This window comes from Melitaea cinxia, chromosome 1, assembly GCF_905220565.1.
Source record: "Melitaea cinxia chromosome 1, ilMelCinx1.1, whole genome shotgun sequence".
Taxonomy (NCBI): Eukaryota; Metazoa; Arthropoda; class Insecta; order Lepidoptera; family Nymphalidae; genus Melitaea; species Melitaea cinxia.
Genome location: NC_059394.1, coordinates 16,137,591 through 16,161,614, shown reverse-complemented (window position 1 = coordinate 16,161,614; position 24,024 = coordinate 16,137,591). Strand labels below are relative to the sequence as shown.

At 32.9% G+C, this 24,024-nt stretch overlaps 1 protein-coding gene across 1 annotated transcript in view; it reads left to right on the top strand.

Annotated features, from left to right (window-relative positions):
* Positions 1-24,024, top strand: part of LOC123654360 (kinesin-like protein KIF13B) — a 174,828-nt gene that overhangs the window by 103,531 nt on the left and 47,273 nt on the right. Inside the window, exons 4-5 of the mRNA XM_045590272.1 lie at positions 20,945-21,072; positions 21,423-21,572. Coding sequence (XP_045446228.1) covers positions 20,945-21,072; positions 21,423-21,572 — 278 coding nt within the window. The remainder of the gene's footprint in view (positions 1-20,944; positions 21,073-21,422; positions 21,573-24,024) is intronic.

Sequence of the window (24,024 nt, the reverse complement as noted above, 5' to 3'; positions counted from 1 at the left end):
TAAAATAAAAAAATATATTTTTGCTTAAAAAATTATTTGTTTTATAAAATTTATTTTTCGTGTAATGAATTGCTTTATAATAGCGAGACGTTTAAATGACAATTGTCTCTTCAGACGCTGAAAGTGGACAGGCTTGACGGCTTTCACATATTTTTTCATTTTACTCGAGTTCGTGTTTAATTTTTCATTTTAATTTTCAACGTGGCTGACAGCTATTTTGCATAATGAATACAATTAACGGTGCCGTTATAAAATTGTTATGGATGCAATTCTTTAATATAATCGTCACTTCAGCATATCGCAGTCCACTGCTGGACATGGTGGTTATATTCTTTACTGGCGTAACCACACAACATAATATGATAACAGATATAAAATAATTAAACTACATAAACATATTTTATGCTTCTAATTATATAAAGTAATTATAAAAGATATATATTTTGTGTTAAACAAGGTTAATAAAAGCTTGTTTCATTTATTTTCTGTTAACTTATAATACGGTAACTATAACAGCATCTAAATTTCTTACTGTGGCGCAAAGCCGTCCATACTTACACAGCTTAAGATTAAGAGCAACGTTGTTCAACTGCAAGTTCGTAGATTTATGATCCTAGTGAGATGTTCATATTATCAGGTGCTTATAGTAACAATCAGGACCGACGGCTTTGTGTGCTCCCCTAAGGGAGAAACCCCTCAGAGACAAGTATTTTAAAAATAATTAAAAAAAATACTATAATAACTAATTAATACTTATTAAAATAGTCTTTATTAATGAAAATGTTCTTAGCGAAAGACGATTTTGGTTTAGTGATACTGTAATATTTAATGTTTAAAAATTTCTGATATTTAGATGAACAAAAAGTTATTACTATTATAAAAAAGCTACAAAGTAAAAATAAGTGTGATCGCAAGGCTTTGTTTTTCCTTGACGTGTCAAGGGGTAAAAAATATACAGGCTGTGTGAGAAAAATAAAAAAGGCCTTTGTCTTAGCGACACTATGAATATAATGAAAAATAACTGTGCCACCGAATAATAGCGGAGATAGGAGATATCGTGCATATTGTAGAATTCCAAGAGCTATTCCAGCCTTTGTTCTTACTTTATAACCGCTTGAATTTTCGTTTAAGAAACCTGTCACGTTATTGTTATCGGCATATATAAATGAAGAGTAATGACATCAGCGAGATATCAATCACTTTATGACAGATATCTCTAATACTTTGGCTTTTGTCATGAAATATTTGTGCTTTTACTTTTTGTAGAGACTCGCTAAAAAGGGATTTTTTTAGATGTAGGACTAATATGAAGGAAATCTAAATAAGTCATATTCAAATTAATAATTTGAATAGTTTCAAATGATTTACTTTTATTTAGTAGAAAGTACAAGCTGACAAAACTGTACTGAAACAAAAATAATAAAAAAGAATAAATGGTAAAATACATTAAAGAAGTGTCTTTAAATATTACCAAAGAATCGTCAAAAAATTCTTGTAAGTAAAATTTAATTTGATGTTGCAATTTTAATTATGTCACTGACAAAACGAATTCAAATTGAATTTATCGTGCTTTAATATTTTATGATATACTATTGCTACTTAGCTATGTAAGTGTAACAAAATAAAAAATGTGCAACATAGTAAATTATATTTATGAAAACATTGAATCAATATCGCGCACACGAGTCGAACGACTTGCGTGCACTTAAGGTTAAATTGCAATACGTGTTTGTGTTTTATATGTTTGTTGGATATTGAAATATGTTTTCGATTCTAGTTCGTTTGTTTCAATTTAAAAACTTATTATGCATAAATTTATAACAAATTTTTCATTTGTTTCGACCGATTGTCAATATTATATATTTACGAGAAAATTTCATTTATAGATAACTGAACTTAAACAGCTGTGTGGCTACTGCAGTAAAGAATGTAGCCACCCCCTCTTTTCCTGTGGGTGTCGTAAGAGGCGACTAAGGAATAATACAGTTCCACTACTACCTTGGAACTTAAAAAGCCGACCGATGGCGGGATAACCATCCACCTGCTGGCTTTCAAATACACAGGCCGAAGACGGGCAGTGGCGTCTTCGGTGCGACAAAGCCAGCCCTGCGGTCACCAACCCGCCTGCCCAGCGTGTCGACTATGGGCAATACGCATGAGTTCACGCCATTTTTGGCGCGAACTTGTGGAGGCCTATGTCCAGTAGTGGACTGCGATAGGCTGTAGTGATGATGATGATGATGAGTGATGAACTTAAACAAAGTGAACACATTATACAAAATGCTTTTGAATATAAACAGGGCTTACTCCGAAATATTGATAAATCTTTGGACATATTGGAGTTTAAATTTGTTGATTTCGAAAGATCCAAACGACAATTTTGTTCATAGTTCGTTCTCTGTCCGACCCATTTATGTTCATTCGACTGGATTTCACATTTATTGATCGTATACATGTATTGTAAGTGATACTTTGATTATAATATTTTTCTAGGCTGATGATGATGACCGAGAGGGGACCATATACCATAAGCGGTATTATAGTGCAGATCAACCCAAAAATCGATAAATTACGTCAAGTAGGATGCAGTAGTACCATTTAGCATTCATTGAATGTTATGGTAGAATTTTTATATTTTATTTGAATTTAATCCTCCGCGAAGGGTAAAGGTACCTGATTCATGCTTATTAAAAAACGAGTAGCCGTATTAAGTTTAATTAATAGACTAACTTTTTGTGTTAACGTAAATGTTAACTTTCAATAAAAATAGAGCTCACTTGAACGTAACGTTCATTTTGAATTTATTTTTGAACGTTAAATTACTATCAAACATCATAATTATCATAAATTTATTAATCATAGAAACGTGACTAAAACGTTTCTTTTGAGAACTCGTTTTCGGTTATTATTAAAACAATATGCAAGACATCATATGACTTATTACTATTTATACTCTTTACCCGTGCTTATTACTATTTATTGTTTCTGAAGGTTTTGTACGAAAGCGAAAACCGCTCCATCCGTTTCGTTTATTAAAGAGCAATTAGCGCTCAGCGGCGGTCGTAGTCCGTCCGGGTTCGGATCGGCTCTAGGTCAAGGAACAAAGCGACTACCGTGCATCGCTAACCCGCTAACGGCCTTTGTTTCACGCCCCATCTGCGACGCTATGCAGACTTAATGAGCTTAAAACTATTACAGAAATAATTGATCTTTAGCTTGTTGATTTTATTATTCTATAAAGTATTTTTTTTAGGTTACATTTATTTGAACGTCAATTAATTCACAAAATAGTTATTTGATTTAAATTAGTATAGGAAATTACTTTTTAACTGACTTCCAAAAAAGGAGGAGGTTCTCAATTCGATTGTATTTTTTTTAACCGACTTCCAAAAAAGGAGGAGGTTCTCAATTCGACTGTATTTTTTTTTTTTTTTTTTTTATGTATGTTACATCAGAACTTTTGACCAGGTAGACCGATTTCGACAAATTTTGTTTTAATCGAAAGGTGGTGTGTGCCGATTGGTCCCATTTAAATTTATTTGAGATCTAACAACTACTTTTCGAATTATATCTAATAATGCGTTTTTACTTGACGCTTTTTTTGTCGACCTACGTTGTATTATACCACATAACTTTCTACTGGGTGTACCGATTTTGATAATTCTTTTTTTGTTGGAAAGGGGATATCCCTAGTTTGGTACCATGATAAGGAAACCAGGATCTGATGATGGGATCCCAGAGAAATCGAAAGAAACTCTTGAAAATCCGCAATAACTTTTTACTGGGTGTATCGATTTTGATAATTTTTACTTTAATCGAAAGCTGATGTTTATCATGTGGTCACATATAAATTTTATCGAGATCTGATAACTACTTTTTGATTAATCTTTGATAACGCGTATTTACTTGACATTATTTTCGTCACCTTACGTTGTATTATACCTCATAATTTTTTACTGGGTGCACCGATTTTGACGTTTTTTATATAAATTAAAAGCTACTATTCGTCACGTGGTCCCATTCAAATTTAATTGAGATTTGATTCGTAATTTGTGAGTTATATCTAATATTGCGTATTTACTTGACGGTTTTTTCGTCACCCTACGTTGTATTATACGTTATATCTTTTTACTGGGTGCACTGATTTTGATCTTTTTTGTATAAATCAAAAGCTAATACTTGTCATGTCGTCCGTTTTAAATATGATTGAGATATAATGAGCAATTTTTGAGTAATCTTTGATGACACGTATTTACATGACGATGTTAAGACGACTGTGGTCATGTTTGATACTTTGCCACAACGCCATCTATCAAAATGTAATGAAATTACTTCGTTCACTATCGATCAAATTACAATATTCCACTAGAGTAGAGAGTAGCAGTTTATTCGTTATAAATATATTTGAGCTTTTAATTTTTGAGTTATCGCTAATACTGGGTATTTACTTGGCTATTTTACGTCGACTAACGTTATATTAACCTCATTACTATTTTACTGGGTGGACCGATATCGATGATTCTTTTTTTAATCGATAGGTGGTGCTTGTCATGTGGTCCCATTTAAATATAATTGAGATTTGACTCGAACTTTTTGAGCTATATCTGATATGGCGTATTTACTTGACTGTTTTTGGAGTTTTCTCCTTAAGAATCGATTTTCATTTAAGGCCCCGGAATGAAAAAATTGAACAGTAAAATCTACTGAACGAATGACCTTGTTAGAGATGGCGTTCAGACGTTTTCTAATAACGCAATTAGGTTCCGATAGATGGCGTTATTGCATTCATTTATTTACAATTTGATATAGTAATAATATATTTCTTAGACTAGTAAGCCTTTTTGTGCCTATTTAGACAGTTGATCTGAAGGGGTAAACTCCAGTCGTGCATCGAAGCTGTGTGAAAACATGAACATTACATATTTTTAATAAAAAAGACATAAACCGTAATTCAATATAAATCCGCTTCAACTAAAAAACCCGCCGTAATAAGCGATGTCAGCGCTTCGCGCGAATCGACGACGGGCCTTTTATGAAATTTCTGCCTACAATCGCTAACAAAATGTTAGAAATAACAGTAGAACATTATATAATTCTACAATTTTATAATGTCGCGTTATATGGAATACGAACAAAGTATTACTATTTTTTCGTCCATCTACGTTGTATTACTCTTCGATGTAATTGAAGTCGGTTTTTTTTTCGTTTGCGAGCAAACACAATTATGTGTATGTCACCTCAAAACTTGATTGGGTGAACCGATTTCGATGATTTTTTTTTAAACGAAAGGTGGTGCGTGTCATGTGATTCCATTTAAATTTAATCGAGATCTGATGACTAGTTTTTGAGTAATCTCTGATAGCGCGTATTTATTTGACTACTCTTTCGACTACCTACCTTGTATTACTTGTCGATGTAATTAAAGTTAGTTTTTTTTTCGTTTGCGAGAAAATACAATTGATGATATATATTTAATATTATTTTATAATTTTGTATGCTGAATGTCGTAATCGAAATACGAGTAAGTCCAAAAAATATTGGAAAGAGTCTAAACTAAAAGTAAAGACGTCTTTTATGAGGAATTTTGACACACATTGTACAGGGGATAGGAAAGGGATACACGATATCACGTCAAAACCCCATTATCCCTTATACTCCTGTCTATTCACTTTCTAGGTAAGTAAAATTATAAGAATACTAGCTGTTACCCGCAACCTCGTCTGCGCAGGATTAGTAGAAGTACTTCGAGTAGCTTATTATCTTCTCAATATCGATCTTTATACCAAAAGTCATCAAAATTGGTTCTGCGACATAAAAATCAATTTGTTACTACCAAATAAGCATTAGAAATATATTATCAATTTTTATTGCATTTATGTTTCACTGTTTTGGCGATAATGGCTTACTCATATAAGATATATGCTGTCGCGGACTTTTTTGTAGAACTAATTAAGTTAAACATTTCTCTTATACATTATATACGTTTAAATTCTACAGTTTTTGCAGCGTACGCCAGAATAGCTCGCAGATGGCAGATTTTTTTTCGGCTTACTTGACAATTATCGTTATATTTTGGACAATTTACACACTATATTTAAAAATTAGATCCTATGTGTTATTCTAATGTATAAACTATATTATTGTAAACTTTCATTAAAATCCATTCGGTAGTTTTTGCTCGAAAGAGGAACAAACATCCAGACATACAAACTTTCGCGTTTATAATATTAGTAGGATAGGTATACGTTGTGAACTGTCTATACGTAAGGCTTACTTATTCATTATTCGTTGAATAAATAAACATAAAACATTATAGTCACTATTGTTAAAACCAGATTAATTGTGAGTAATGTTCGTTTAAATATGAGCAACTTCTGGGGGTGGACGTGTAACATATCCCACACCGCAGCGCAGACAACTGATTTGTTACGGAGTTGGATGTTACAGCGCGTAACGTGAAATGGAGCCTCGCGGCACTGAGCCGCCGAACGATCGTTCAGGTCACACACCACGACGGGAATTTATGTCATTCTATAAGTTAAAATTACCGACCGTTTACTACGTGTTATGTCGTAATGCGCCATTCGATTACGTTCGACGATTTGACGACTGGCTGTTATTCAGCGTAATGCGCTAATATATTAGAGAATTCTCGTTTCATTATCGAGTTTATTCAAATGCCAGCCGTTTTAATTATTATTATTTATCGTTAGTTTTTTTCGTTTCACGCTGTATATATTATTGTTTAGATAGTAAGGCAATGCATGCCATAGATAAATTTCTAGCTGTTATATTTCTTTTGGAATATTTGGAGTAGGTGAGCAACTAAAAAATTTTTCTTAGAAATTTTAATAAGCTTGAATATATATTAAATTAAACAGTTGTTTGTTTTGTTTCGTTTGTTTTTTTTTTTCGTTCAATTATTAATCCCGTGTCCAATCTTTCGGATTATAAACACCACAGAACTATAGTTATTGAGTGTTTATTACAAACAGTTATTCCAAGAAAACTATAAGTCTGTGGTTTTATATTGATGATCGAATACTTTTTATCACAGTATTACGGTCACTAATAGTAACTGTAATTTAATTTTACATTACAATAAATTTGTATTTCATAATTACCGCCATAGAGTTTCGTTTATGTCCCCCGCCAAAAGAACACTAAAAAGTAATAATTTGAGGAAAAACGATTACAAATATTCAATCAACCTTCTTAATTAATAAATGCTTTGTAGAAGGTTCTAATAATTATTACGTTTAAAAGAAAACGATAAAAATTCAGAAATTTTAATCAATAAAATTACATCGTACCAAAGTGACTAACATTTATCGTGTAAAAGGTGACGACTTTTAACAGTAATATTTTTGTTAACGTTATTCCCGAGTAGAAATTTTTGCGTCTTCCTTAGAAGGACCGGACCAGGCATGCCTGATCAGGACTAGATAAGGCATGTAACGCAGATGATTGGTCTGGACCTGATCAGGATGAGATGAGATTTCCTGATCAGGTCCAGATCAGGAAATCTCATCTCATCCTGATCAGCTGGTTCGGTTCGGTCCTTTTAAAAAACACGAATGTATATTCTTGAAAAAATTGTTTAACAAAAAAAGAAGCGAATTGATATAAATATGCTACTTAACATAATTATTATAATATTTATTTTCGTTTATTTTTTCCAATGTATTATTTATTTATGTTTTTACTTTAAATATTAATTATTTTTATTTATTTTTATGTTATTAATTAATTATTATTATTAATTAAATTTTATTTATTAACTTAACTACTAATTAACTACTTCCTACTACTTACGACTGCTCCGCTGTGTAGAAATGGACTCCCTGCTAGACTGTCCTAATAACTGTATATATACTAAGTGCGCTTAAAAACATTAATAGCGCGATTCAGGCTCAGTTCGCGTAATTTCTTTCAGGCTATCCTGATCTGGACCGGACCGGGTCCTGATCCAGTATGCCTTACCATACTTGGTTATATTTTACATCAGACTATCCTTGTCTGGACCGGACCTGGTCCTGATTCAGTATGCCTTACCATACTTGATTATATTTTACATCAGGCTATCCTTGTCTGGACCGGACCTGGTCCTGATCCAGTAGCCTTACCATACTTGATTATATTTTATATCAGGCTATCCTTGTCTGGACCGGACCTGGTCCTGATAGAGCTTGCCGGATCAGGCATGCCTTATTCTATCCTGATCCGGTCTAGATACATGATCTGGTTGAGCCTGACCTTTTTTCTACTCGGGCTTAATCTTCAGTCTTACATTTTAGTACTATTCTGTCATGAGTATTATTGTAAGTACCATTATAGTTAAGAATTCTTAATGCTATAGTTAAAGTTAAACCGTCAAACAATTCGATTGTCATATAAAAGCGCCGATTGTGTTCTAAACCTAGCAATTACTGGTCCAATTACGGGAAGAATCTCATAGTTTGAGCAAATGTTTCCTTAGGATGGTAATTTGATTATTCCTCAAACTAAGCAGTAATTTACCACGTAATCCAAATTGGTTATTGATTATTATAGGTATTGTAACTTACACGTGAACATATCAAGTAGTAATTTATAAGTACAATTTGTAAGTATACCTACTTTTATTACGAGTAAAAAAAAAAAATGAAAACTAATGAATTGAAATGAGCGCTCTTGACTTTATTCATGATGACATTTAGCGCCTCCATTCGCAATTGTATCGCAATGCTTTATCACCTATGTTACTTTTGGGTACTTTGGCTTTCTAGTGCTGAAAGAATTAAAATTATATGTTTTCGGTTACTTTTTTCATATAATGAACAAAGAACCTAAATTATAATACGTTTGGTAGTTTTTGAGTACGTACGAATATCAAATAATGTCATTATTTCGATACGTATTTTCATAGTACACCATCAATTTATTGAATTGGTATTTGAAAACAAATTAAATGTTGTGATTGCTTTTACAAACAATAAATACTCAATACAATAAATATTGTGATTTGAATACAATGGGTTTGTTGTGAAACTTAATCCGAGAAACTATTGAAGTATAATAATAGTTGTGTGTCAGTTTTAATGTAATACTTAAATGCGATAATTTTTGCGTCACCGACGGGTCTATTACGTTACATACAATCAGCAAACGATCACGAAAAATATGCGGACGGTCAAATTTGTATAGAGAAAACCGAGTGAGCGACAGTGCTGTCTCAATCGGGCAATCTATTTAAGTACGCTTTATCTATTTAGTAAAAGCCACGCCGGTATGCTTAAAAAATTGTTACAGACTATCGACGAAGGTCGTAGAATTTAACGAATGTCACTGTAACTCACATATAGGTATGACTTAACTTCAAATTTGAAAAGTATTGTCGTTAAAAGAAAACGAATCCACACGAAACGTATAGTGTGCATTACGCTAAATTTAATGAAACTGAAACTGTGCTACGTGCTAGGACGCTGATGGTTTTTGACTCGAAAATATATAATGGTCGTAAGGAAAATGTGATTAAATATTTAATAAATAGCAAACAAAGACACGTGTACAGCTAGTAAAACATAACAATCTGTTGCACTCGATACATGTAGCTTAACAGCACTTACCTAAATATAACAAACATACACGACGTACATTGTTACCCAGTAACTCCTCAGCCTTGTGAACCTGTGAATGAATAGGCTCTTCACCTATTTTCTCGAACAAACCTCTAAAGCGAGGTTGAACAACCGTCTAGGGTTGTGGTCTTGAGAGTCGGCAATATTACTACTCGAAACTGAACTGTATCGTTCGGAACTTAAAGATGATTTCTGAAAATTAAGATCGCGTTTGCCTTTAATATTAAATGTATCAAAGTCGATAGTTTTGATAACAAATTGTTTGATATTGTTGCCTTTGTCTTCGACATAAGCATAGTTTAAATATGAAATTTACAATCATCAAATAATAGATTGGGGTATTTCCTGGTTTTAAATTATAGAACCTAACAAGAACTTAACATTGTTAATAGACTGCAATAAGCACGCAATGTCGGGTGGAGCTGCCTGATTGTTTGCCCGCTTCTGTTACATCTTAAATTGATAATTATAATTATTCATAAAATAGAGTTGTTTTCTTTATGTATTTCCTTTTTAAGATAATTATGAATTTGCGATACCCTGTTCAATGATGTGATTTTATTAAGAGTGGAATACTTACTTCAGATAAAGGTTTTTACCCGATTATACCTTCATCAAATACATCAAGTCAGGGGATAAATTGTAAAATTGTTCGTAAAGCAAGAGCCGACATCGTGAAGCATCGAGGCGATAAACATATTAGATAAGGCAATGCTAAGCCCGGCTGCCTATTTATCACGGTACCCTAGCACATTCTAGATAATTCCTTTCTTTGTACGTCGATAGGATTGGTATTTATTTGATCCTTTCAGGCTGTACTAAAATACAAATAAAATTTTTATAAAAAGAGTTTCGTATTTAAGAAAAATAAAAAAAATGTAATTGTCTTTATTACTTTTCGGTGAGATTTCCTTAGATTTTAAAAGAGTTGTTGTTTTTTACTTTATTTTACTTTGATTTATTATAATACGAAAAAAATGCCTGCTAAAGTTTAATTTGGAACAAATGTTCAAACAGCGAATAAGCAAATTTTTTTGCTTTGGTTACATAAAAATACAGTAGGTACGTACCGTATGATCTAAATATGTAATATTCTGTTTTGGGCTTCGATCACGATCGTAAAGCAATAAATACACATGCACACCTTTTTAAACAATACATTGCTGCATATTTTTTTTCTTCTAATAACTGTCTGATTGTCCTGTGGGCGTGACCTAATGTCGATATCCTGCGTCATTTATTGAGCCATTCCGTGTCCGTTCAACTTGGCTCGCGATGTAATGATATACGATTACATTGCTTATGTGCCTGTTCGATTGTCTCATTACAAAATACTTGTAGTTGAATATTTCTTTTTATTCTTATGTAAGCTTTCAATTTAAACGAAATTATTGTTGAATGCACAACACTGTTATGACTGTGTTAAAAATCGAACTTTAATAACATTTTCTTGTATAACTTATGTAGCATTTTCTTACTATATATTCAAATATATATAATTGTAACTGACAGACGTAATGGCAACTTAGTTCTAGTAACACATATAGAAGTACCCGGGTGACCGAGCTAAGCTCGGTATTTTTAGTAAATCGTGTTTTTTGGAAATCATAAAGTATAAATACGAATTACATATTGATAAAATATGAATAATATTTTTCGATTTTACCGACATAATAATAAAAAATAAGAACAGTCTATTTAAATAAAAAATAACGAACGCAATTAGAAAAAGAAAAAGAAAAAATAATTGATCACGGACATGGGGATTTGAACCATGATCTTCTCGGTTGATCCCGAGCGGCAGATTTCCCACCGAGCTATTGCAACTATATTGACTTATGCGAAATTTACCTTCGTATTCTAACGATATTTTTTTCAATTCCTAAAAACAGGGATAAAACGACATTTCCTGAAAATGAATCCTAGCTAGATAGATTTATCTCCCCCGAAACCCCCTAAATACTAAATTTTATGAAAATCGTTGGAGCCGTTTCCGAGATTCAGATTCTATATATATATATATACAAGAATTGCTCGTTTAATAGTATAAGATTATAGATCACCTTATAGCTACGGTAACGTTAGGACGAAAAACAGTTACTTTACTTTTTAATAAACGGTAAATGAGAGATCATTTTTTTGTGTATAATTGCTTCGTAGTCAGCATTTAAGAAAACAACGTGGCACCGTTAAAAAATAATTATTCCGACACATGTCAAAAATAAATCTAAGTTGAATACGTAATAAATTTAACACAAGAACGTAAATTATATTAATCCAATATGCTACTGGAGTATGCCGAGTGTTATAACTGATGAAGATTGGAAAGCGTCATCTTTATGTATGAGTAATAGAATATGTATTGACTATCTACCTTAATAAATCGATGTAATAAGGTTATACAAATATGATCAATTCAAAAATATGATTTTCGTGAACTGTGAAATCATTGTCTTATTGCGAATGTGACGCAACGCCGAAGAGAACGAATGAGAAATTGAGGTTTTAAATGTTCTTTATATTTACCACTTTGATAAATTCACTTCACTAGACAAGAGATATATTGTGAGTTTCTTGCGCTGTGACATGCAATAGATGAACCGAGATAGTCAATGTATGTATTTAGGTACATCAATCTTTAAGGCCAATTGAGTCGGTTATGTTTTTAGTCCAAAAGAGTTGCGCCAAACGTCTATGCATGTGCACGGTCACGCAGCTGGAATGCTGCCATGCATAATGTGACAAATCGCTCTTATTACTTCCTGGACCCTCCGTTCGCACTCTTGCAACCCTCGTTGTATTTCTTGGACCAATGTTGGCCAAACTCCAACCACGTGCTCCCAATCTTATTTTTAAAGAATTCCGGCAATGTCTCAATGAGGTTTTGAAGAAAATATCTTATGCATTTATAATATTTGTTTGTGATAAATTATAGTGATGATTGAAAAAATCTAATTATTATGCAGTTGGTCTTTTCTTTTCTTTGGTTCTTCTTTTCTCTTAATTTCAGATTCGTTTTTAAAATTAAGATTATGTACTTTTAAATTTTGCTTTAAGAAACAAATCTTTACCTAGATGAACTTTCTAATTTCGTTGCAGCCTGTAATATCTCACTCACTTACTTTAGCCTATTGCAGTCCACTGCTGGATATAGGCCTTCCCAAGTTCGCACCAGACATCCCGGTTTTCCACAATCCTCATCCAGCCTACACCGGCAATCTTACTGAGATCGTCGGTCCAACGGGCCGGACGACGTCCCACACTGTGTTTTCAAAGACGCGGTCTCCACTCCAGGACACGTCTGCTCCTACCGCCATCGGTCCTGCGACAGTTGCGTTAAAAATTGTTTAAATGTAGTTACAATTAAAATAGCTACTTTTTAAAATATTTACGCTGCCCAAGTTTCAATCCGCAAAATATTGATGTACAAATATAAACCTAGTCGTAGGTTAATTATGATTAAACTTCGTAACTTCATATCGCCAAAAGTTAGAGAAAACTATTTGGTTTTGAAGTTGTACCATAATAATAAAATTTAAAAAATACAAAGAACTCAATTGAAAAACTCTTTGTAAATAATTTATTTTATTACTCAGATAGTAGCCTAATCATATAATTTTGGGTTAAAAACATATTTATTTTTAAGAATTTTTGCAACCAACACCGTAGCGCCGGAATGTCTCCCCGGGGATGAATCCTGCCTAAATTCAAGTGAAATTACGAGATGAAACCGGCTAACGGACAATTCGCTTAAAGTAATTGCCCTGAATGAGTTCCTTTGACACATTGATATATGGCTACGAAGTGGCTAATAACTAAATGGATTATATATACCATATGTATGTATAAGATGTGTAACGTTTATAATGTTTATATGATCTGTATTTATACACAGGTGTGCTTCGAAATATATGAGTATTCAGATATACAACTATTCAGATATACAACTAATAACGTATTGATTCATACAATTTTACGAATGAGATTATTATTTCATTGTAATTATTAACTTTAAAAGCAACAAATCCGTCTCATTAAATAGATCTGTTGATGGATCTGTCTGTCTTAGTTTTTGATATTTGTTATATAAGTTAACTGTGACTGGTACTATCTATACAAATAAGTAAAGTTAGAGTGTCTGTTTGTAATATTAAAATAACGGCTTTTTACTAAATGCATATTGATATTTTTGTCTGTCTGTTTGTTTCGGCTAATCTCTGAAACGGCTAGACCGATTTTGACGGGACTTTCACTGGCAGATAGCTGATGCAATAAGTAGAAATGTAGTTAAATTATAGAACTATACAGATCGTTTGTACGTTTTAGTAAAATAAATACTCCAAATATATGTATATTTTACTGATGCAAACATCTGTTATATACGGCTCATCTGATCGGAAAAAGCATCATAAGCAACCGAGCCTAGGATTCCAGCCCAGGATTCCTGGTTTCACCACAGGAACACAACACTGCTTGAAAGCAGTGTTAATTGGCTGTGATCATCTGTAAGGTCCAGGTACTTTCCCAGTCGGGCTGCTCCAGATTTTGAGCAGGATAGTTTTTGCTGTGCCCTACATCACTATATAAATATGATATTTATAAACTTGAGACTTTACAGATGCTCTAGCATCTGCTCACGCTAACTTTTCCACTTCAACTACAAACAAACCCTAGAACGAATGCAAGATGCCAAGTTTAACTTATTTTCAGCTTCTCTTCCATTCCTACATCTTTAAATTAAAGACTGAGCTATGATTCGTACAAGTTTTTACATAACATATAACTGTACGTACATCGTTACTTTATAAAGATTTATTTTAGAGGTAAGAGATCTCTCTTTAAGTTTTTTTTTTTTTGTAACAGTAAAATTTTTGATCCTTTTGAACAATGTTAATTCTTTAGAAAGGCGGAAGACAAAGGATATTTAGAAAACTGTACTATTTAAAGCTCAGAAATAAATGGTCTGATTTGAGAGAAAATTTCTTGTTCATTGGTTGAAATATATCGACAATTGTGGAATATATTAAGTCGGGATAAATCAAGCCGCCTGAGAGTTTCCATCGAAAACGCTGCCGAATCACTTTTGAGGTATAACAAAACATATATGGTGGATTTATTTCTTTTTTACCTATAGGTCTACAAAAAATCCCCGATGGATAAGGTAGGCTTATAACATGCTATTGTGATATAATAATTCTGCCAATAAATCGTATTTATATTAAGGACGCTATCACATTTTTCCACAAATATCAGTGTTTTTTTAGGTACCATTTTAATTAATTAGGAGTCACACTGCGAGGATATCTTAGTTTCAAATGAAAGATAATATATTCATCTCCGAGTGTCACCTTAAAAATTCTATAGCCCCATACAATCTTTTCACACAAATACGGTTTAACCATAACAGAAATCGCAAAAAATTAAAAAAAGGCGGGTCTAAATAGGGACCAATATAGCTAAATACACTGCACTAAGAAAAATAACTACACTAAGAATTTGTTGCTTATTTAGTCTTCTGTGCGTGTCGCTAAATATTTTATATAAAAATAAATAATATTTCTATTTATGAGAAAAATAAGAAACGCTCTCAAATATCTTCATACATTTTTTAAAAAATAACATAATTCACACATTACAATCACATGTGACTAAAACTTTAAGAGTTAATTTAACACTCGAAAACGAGGTCAGTGTTTAAAATTTTAGTTCGCCCTCGTAGTAGAGTTAGTATGTTTATTTTAAAAATGTAAAGGTTGGTATAGATTATGAGTACAAGTAAAGCACCCGCCGTCGTGAAACGAGAACAAAGCGACTCGAAAGCAGGTGGCGTCCGGGTGACCTAAAATGCAGGTGCCAGCTTATGTCACTTACGAACGGGGTTCAAGAGGCATGTGACGATATACATGGGGTGATAGCGTACGGAGTTTTCTGAACGGATTTACTAATATATTTTTTTTTTACCAAGGTTAAGTTAGGGAGTTGCTAATGTTTTTCATGTGTACTATCGACTAGCCCGTTGGCGCAGTTGTAGTGACCCTGCTTTCGGCTCCGAGGGTTGTGGGTTCGATTCCCACCCCGAGTCTGGGTGTAATATAAATATTTATTTATATATGTATTATTTACAAGTATGTTTATCGAAAAAAAATGTAGCTAAATACCAGTCGGCTGTTACCTATGACACAAGCATTTAAGTTGCTTACCGTGTGTGTATTGTGTAGATATTTATTTATTTATTTATTTATTTATTTATTAAAAATTAGACTCGAATTTATTTACATTTTATTAGAGTAACAGTTTTAAGTGTCGTTGCCCTTTAGTAAGTTATCATCGTAGATATGATTTCTTATTTACATTTGATAGGTAATGAAAGTAAATTACACACATTATGGAATTGTATGTACTTTTAGTATTAAATTTACAGTAATATAATTATTGTTATTAAATTTCGAAATTGCGATTCATTTTCAAAGCAGTATTTGTCGCTACCTCTTTTAAATTGGAGAGTAAACTCAGTTTCAACTACCTGGTGTTTGCATTCGTTAATTGTCGAGGGGCAGTGCTCAACTTCTGTATAAAAGATATTTTTGTAACAAAAAGGCTTGAACAGTATAGCTGTTGACGGTTCCGATGTTTAGTCAACATTGTTTTGCGCTATGAATGTTCCGTATATTCGTACACTATATTGCTTTGGGGTTTTTCATATATATTTAAAAAATAAATAATACGGTCTATGAAAAATATACAGTAAAAGTTAATTATCTTTTGATATTATTAAGTAAGCTACTAAACTGGCGACCAAGGAACACAGATATTTTACGGCTTAGTTTTTCTTACATTAATAATGTTTGTACGTAGTAGTATATCAAATAAACTTCTTTCAGACGTTTGTTTACTTTGCGGACGTCCATACAATAATACGATTCGCAAACGCAGTACAGACCGATTACGTTAACGTAATTTGTCATTTCCATGTGAATTAATACTTAGTCATATGCAAATGACAAGTTGTTATTGGGTTATAATACGCTCGGCAGACCGTGACGATCAGTGTCCGAATATGCGATATGGAATTTGTACTTTGTTGCAAAGTTTATGGATGTTTAACTCTTTGAAATGTGTGTGTTTTGCTATCGAACAATTATATACAATGAGCTGAGTAATATAGTGTGCAGTTCCTGATTAACCTCTCTGGTGTACTGGTGCACGTGTCATGTATACGTGCGTAAACACCGGTGGGTTCGCTCGGGGTGGATATTTGTATTTATATTATAAATATTTCTTTCCGTTTCGGATGCTTATGCCCTTGTGGGTCTCCTCACTGTGCCTTGGAGAGCACGTTAAAATGTCGGTCTCGGTTGTTATCATATACACCAGGTGGATCTCGGTTGTTATCATATACACCAGGTGGATGGTGGAGGACCAACGATCGCTACCAGGTGGTAGCGATCGTTACTCATATTATAGAAAATATATCCGGCGTGGTGGATTAAAATCCAATCCTTCTCCTACATGATGTAAAAGGCATAGGCCTTTTCTATAGGCCATATATGGATATTACAGGTTGAATCGTGATCCTGATTATAATAATTATTACTTGCTTTAGGATTACTTTGATTTTTGACAATTGTTTGATGAATCAAAATGAACTGTAACTGAGTAACTGCGGAGTTCCTTGCAGATTCTTCTCGGCAGAATTTACATTCCGAATCGGTGTTAGCTTTAGTTCTACAAATATAATAATTTATTTTTAAAGTTTTAATTTGTAAAATGAAGGTTCGAAAGTGCTCTTGGAGCCTATTTGAATAAAGCTGTTTTTGATTTTGATTTTGAACAATTCAAGATATAGTAGGTAGAATAATAAGGGAGAAAAAAATAAAAACAAGTTAATTTTTTTTTTCAATTTGGAATTATCGGTGCAAAATCCGTTAAATTTTTCGTAAGATGTATTCAATTGATATTTTATAAAGATCAATTAATGTATATCAAATCATTATTTCTTAATTATTTAATTTTTCTAATCAGTATCATAAAATGAATACGGTATATTTTATTTTTATTCCCTAATATTATATTAAATACAATTTTACATAATATACATTTCTAAAAAAATGTATTTATATCAAATTTTCTACAATACCACTGTAGAAACAGTGCGAGCGGTCTATTGTTTCTACCTGGGTATTGTGGCAGCCTGATAGCGATATTTTCCAACAATGCGCCTGTGATGAATCCTAGGTAAGCTGGCCGGTTGCCAGCGCCGGTGTCTCGCCGCAGCTCCGAAGCATGCTAAATTTTTAAAATTAGTGCCTTTTTGTATATCTTAGGAAGATACAGTGGTAAGAGGCTGCAGTCATTTGCCTGTTTTTTTATTTATTTTATCTGATTTTTTTTTTAACAAAAACTTTTTTCATATTAATAAATATATTCTAGATTCTGCGTCAGATAAATTACAGCGTCGTAAATTACTTAAATGTCTTCACTCAAAATAAAGTTTAAATTCGGTTCGAAATTTCGAATACAAATCAAAAATGTATCTTTACAATGCAGGTGGAGTCCAAAAAATAAAAATGATTTATACAAAGTTGCTTTTTTAATTAAAAATACAAGTCCTTAAAATCATTAAACATTTTTATTGTTTTATATAAAAGTACATGGTTAGTTCAAAGTTATAAATCATGTTTTTATTGTAAAATATTTTCGTCGTAGTTGTTGCGTGTGATAAGTCGTCTTCCTAGGGCACAGAAGACGAATAGCTGGTTTTCCACCGCCGTCGTAGCATGTCAAAGCTTTTTATTCTTGATTTATGGAATAAACCTCGCTTCCAGCAACGCGACAACATGAAAGCAATCACATATCGTATTTTATTGTCACTATAACTATAAATTTTTACGTCTAAATGCAAACGAATAGTAGGTCATTTTAATACCAATATAATATATGGAATATATCTTGTTTATACCCTTCGACCGTCTTATAAATTATCGAATATATTGCTGAATATGATGATGAAAATGTTTGTAAAATAAAAAGTTGCACATTCATTCAATTGTACACATATTCACTTTTATAATTGGATTCGTCTCCTTCATCATAACAACCTATACAGTCCACTGCTGGACACAGGCCTCCACAAGTTTACGCCAAAAATAACGTGAACTCATGTGTTTTGCCCATAGTCACCACGCTGGGCAGGCGGGTTGGTGACCGCAGTACTGGCTTTGTCGCACCGAAGACGCTGCTGCTCGTCTTCGGCCTGTGTATTTCAAAGCCAGCAGTTTGATGGTTATCCCGCCACCGGTCGGCTTTTTAAGTTCCAAGGTGGTAGTGAAACTGTGATGTCCCTTAGTCGCCTCTTACGACACCCACGGGAAGAGAGGGGGTGGCTAAATTCTTTAGTACCGTAGCCACACAGTACATTTCGTCGTAGGATTCGTCTCCTTAGCTACCATCAACTAGCTATCCATAACAAGCGTAGCGGCTGAATCGTCAGATCTTGCCGTAATCATACCTATTTTATGATTTTTAGACGAGTTTAAATTTTAATACTTCGTGCTCACCGTTCTCATATTTTTAAGTTTTAGCAGGCGTTCTCATCAACGTTAATTTAAGAGCAAAATGTATGGGAGGTTGGTGCGGCTTAAACTACATTTTCATACTAAGCACTTTTCTTAAAGCGCCTCGCTACTCTCGCCTCGAGTTTCACGAGGGCCTTAGCGTAAGATTAAGCTTGTTATACTCGACTAACTACGCCGCGTGCGAGTAACTCGTAACGTGTGCTAAGCCAGTTTGTTTTTAATTGAACGTTAAACGTTACTGATGATCTTTAATCACTATAGATATCACAGTTGAATCAAATGTATCTGCTAAAATTTTTGATGCTAGAAAAGTATAGAATTAAAATAGTTTATACTTTTTTTTTGTGAATGTTATACGTTGTACCTGCCATCAAATTTTTACTTTTATGCCGTATAAAGTTTTTATCAATTTGAAATTCGAAATAACTAGTCCGTCGTACTCCAAAAACGGAATATTGAATGCATACATTTGTGAGATACGGTGGGTAATAGGTGGATCCGAACGACGGGATGACGCGGGGATGGCTGTTATTTCTTTGATGTATAAAAGATGACGAGAAAGTTGAACGTAGACGTGCTCTTTTTATACGAAATTTAAGTTAAACAATTTTGATATTCATGTTTGCTAACCTCATAACATTTTTCTTAATGATTACTGATCAGATAACAACTTTTATGTGGTTTAATTTATTGGTGTACTTAAAATAATTAATTATTAGCTATTTTAAAGTGAAATAATTCAATTGAAAAATTAATATTACACAGTACTACAGTACAGATAAAAGTTCTATTCGATTGTTAGTTTGACTAGCCCGTTGGCGCAGTTTGTAGTGGCTCTCCTTTCTGTTCTGCGGGTTGCGGGTGCGATTCCCGCCTGATTCTGGGCGTAATATTTGTATTTATATATTTATGTATTTATATATTTATATATTTATGTATTTATATATGTATATATGTATTATCTATGTATAAAAATAGTTCTAACAGTCGGATGTTACCTGTAACACAAGCATTAAGTTTCGTATCATAGGAACAGACGACCGCGTGTATATGTTATAAAATTGCTATACAGTTAAAAGCTACAGAGACGTAAAATATAAAATAAAATTTCCACTGTAATTACTTCACTTCGACAATGATATTATTCTCATGTCTGTACCGAAAGTATTTTGATTGCATCTACGAGTATTTTTTATATAATCGATAAATTTAAGAGAGGGAAGGGAGCTAGTTCGATAGAGGTTCACCGACGTCTATATTAACTCCGACAGCACATGTTACGTTTATCTGTGTAATATTAAGATAAACTATGGTTGTATTTTAAGTATTGTTGTATTATGAGGCACATATCAGGAGAGTCATATCAGGAGGTCTAGTCTACAAAAAGTCGAATATGAGTTAAATAATCAATCAACCTCAGCTTGTTTAAGATTGCGTCTTTATATATATATATCTTTAACACGCAGACACATACGGTCGTCTGTTTCTAAATTAAACAACTTATAGCTAAATATTTTTTGTACATATATACATAGAAATAATACATAAATAAATAATAAATACAAATATTACACCCAAACACAGGCGGAAATCGAACTCGCACCCATCGGAACAGAAAGCAGGCCATTACAAACCGCGTCAACGGGCTAGTTGGTTTTATGAAAATTTGCGCTTGTTTAAAAATATTTTAACAATAAGAATGTATTACTAATTTTGAATTTTTATTTATAATATTGTTATATTTTCTAGGTTCAGGAAAGTCCTACACGATGATGGGCGCACCTGGACCCGACGAAGGCGGTATCATACCTCGCCTTTGTGATGCGTTATTTGAGAGAATTGCACGCCAGCAATCACCTCCCGCTCTTACATACAAGGTGTCATAAACATGTGTAGTAATAAAAAGTAGCTTAGGAGAAAACATAGTCATTATTTTTTAAACATATTTAAAAAAAAAAAGTATAGAAACAATTTGGCTCTAATTTTTTTCTTTCTAAGATTTTTTTGTACCATACTTTTATTATACACTTTTAAATTAGTATCTAACAATATAATATTAAAGATGTTTAAAATTTTAATTATTTATTCACTAACTTCAACTCACTATATTATTTATTTTGAAGATTAGGAAAATAGAAATATTGAAAATTTATGAATAGGAAAAGGAAAGTTCGTAGATATTATAGATATCTGTAATAATTTTCTAAGTGCGTGTCTATTTACTCAGGTGGAGGTTTCATACATGGAGATCTACAACGAACGCGTGCACGATCTCTTGGATCCGGAGACGACGCGTCGTTCTCTACGCGTGCGCGAACATGCGGTCTTGGGACCCTATGTCGATGGACTATCACAGCTCGCTGTTACGTCATTCCAGGTCAGTAGTTCATAAGTACGAAAGGAAACTACGATTATCTCACGTAAAATAATTACATCAAATTACTCGTGTATAGTGTAAAACGTATTATGGAGCATATATCTTTGTTTCTAAATGAAAAGTTGTTCAATTGATAAATTTCATATGTAACTACTATTTGCACTATTATTAATTAGCTTATTATACGTTAGCTATTTTGATGTAGGTACTGCAGGCCTTATAATTATATGAGCATAGAAAATAACATATATGTATGTACATAGGTATTACTTATGTAAAAATCGTTATTATAGATTTAATAGTTCATATATTTAACACAAAAAACTCATTTTATACGAACAACAAAAGGCTTTACTCGAGTAAAATACCATAACCATCAACTGAATGGCTGTAACTTAACGAAGTCCCTTTGAAGTCATCCCAAGCAGACATAACGTAGGCCGCGATAATCTAACATCTTGCTGGTGGAGAGGTCACGAAGTCTGTGGGACACTGATAAATCTACTTTGTCACTCATTAGACCGCGCCTGCGGTTACGTCGTGAAAATTAAACTTGAAAGCGTTTAAGGTCACGATCATTTGTGTTTATTAACCGAAAGGAAAATTATTTAGAGACACAACGTTACCGGTATTGTTAACTTTTTATCGTAAATCACTTCTTAAATATACTGGCTTGTATCAGGCTAGTTGTTCTGGCTGTGTCTATGACCCGCTCTGTCAATAGAGACAAATGTAGTTACAAATATTGTTAGTTTGGCTGTCCCGTGTTTTTCTGATCATTTCGTGGCGATACTGTTGCGATTTTTATTTTTAGGGTTCCTTACGAAAAGGGTAAAAACGAGACCTATTACCGTATGTCTGTCTGTCACCAGACTGTATCTCAAGAACCGCGATAGCTAGACAGTTGAAATTTTCACAAATTATTTAACTCTGTTGTTTGTATATGACTTTAAAATTAAAAAGATTACCGAGAGTTTTTTTACTTCGTTTTTTTTTCTCTCAGCCAACAAGGGACATTATTTCAATTTTATTTATTGTAACATTTAATAAAGCTGGAGATTTAATAGGAAGGTAATGTGTAAAGCTGAAGATTTAATAGGAAGGTAATGTGTATTAACAAGACACTAGGATTTAGTGTTCCTTAAATATTGTGACTAAGTTAAGGTTTCTTCATAACATTAGGTACATTAGGTAGGCTTGGGATCCGATAAAACAAGTTCTTAGCAATCTGTTAATTATTTATAAAATTCTTCTTTAGGTTGAAGAAAATAGTATCATCTGAATTACAATAATTGTTATTATTTGAACTATTACATTTTTTTGTATGAAAGTAATATAATTTAATAGTGCAAAAAATGTTTACTATTTTTTTGCTCGGTTACAAAAATGAATGTTTAAAAAAAAGATTAATATCTATTCAAAATAAAGAATATGTATAGCGTAATAATTAAATTTATTACAAACACAAAAAGTACTTTTTATATAGAAGAAGAAGAAGAAGAAGTAGAAATATACTTTATTGTGCATAAAAGTTAAAGTACATAGGAATCTTAAAAAAAAATAAAAACTTACAAAATAAAAATATGCACAAAGGCGGTCTTATCGCTAGTTAAGCGATTTCTTCCAAACAACCTTGATATATATATATACACACATTAGTAAAGGTGCATAGAATATGAAAAGATTCCAAAACATAACTTCGAACAATTTGACTTTATTTAATTCTAACATGTCTCGCACAACCCCACTTGGGTTAGACGCATTAAATATAAATTTAAATATGCAGATATTATCGTAGAAATTGCGTACACGCAACGCCCACATTGGCTTATAATTTGAAAGCCCTCAAGTTATTGCGTTGGCGTCACGTCAGTGCTGTGCGTTTTATCATTTGTTCGCTGTCAATAAGGCTATATTGTGAAGATATTGTTGTTACAATCATCATATTAGGATAAAGATCAATTTAACATACCCGTTTGAATAAAAGGGAACAGTAAAAAAATTAATGTAATACGAAATTTAGTAAAAAAATAATAAGACAATTCTACCAAAGAAAACAGCAGAGAATAGATGACAACGATCTGTTTAGGACGATTTAAGTCCAACATGAAGCTAATTATGTAGACAAGAGTCGTTTTATTTGAGTAATATCTCCGAGGGAAGAGGATGCTCGTCGGCTTCTCGCAGATTGGTCGTTCTGACAGCTTCATTACGCTTAGTTAAAGCTCGAGGGCTTAACCTATCTATTTTTTATTTCGATTCGCTTCTGGCCATTTGTTTTACTTTGAAAATGTTTAATTTCGCCTCTACTGCCACTTAAAACCGATTCTTCGGTTGCGGTGTTTGATACCGATTCTTTGTTATCTTTAATTAAATTTAATCGGATAATAAACTCTCATTTGCCCGGTCCCGGATTACATTACAAATTGATTTAATCAGCTTACCGAGCAGT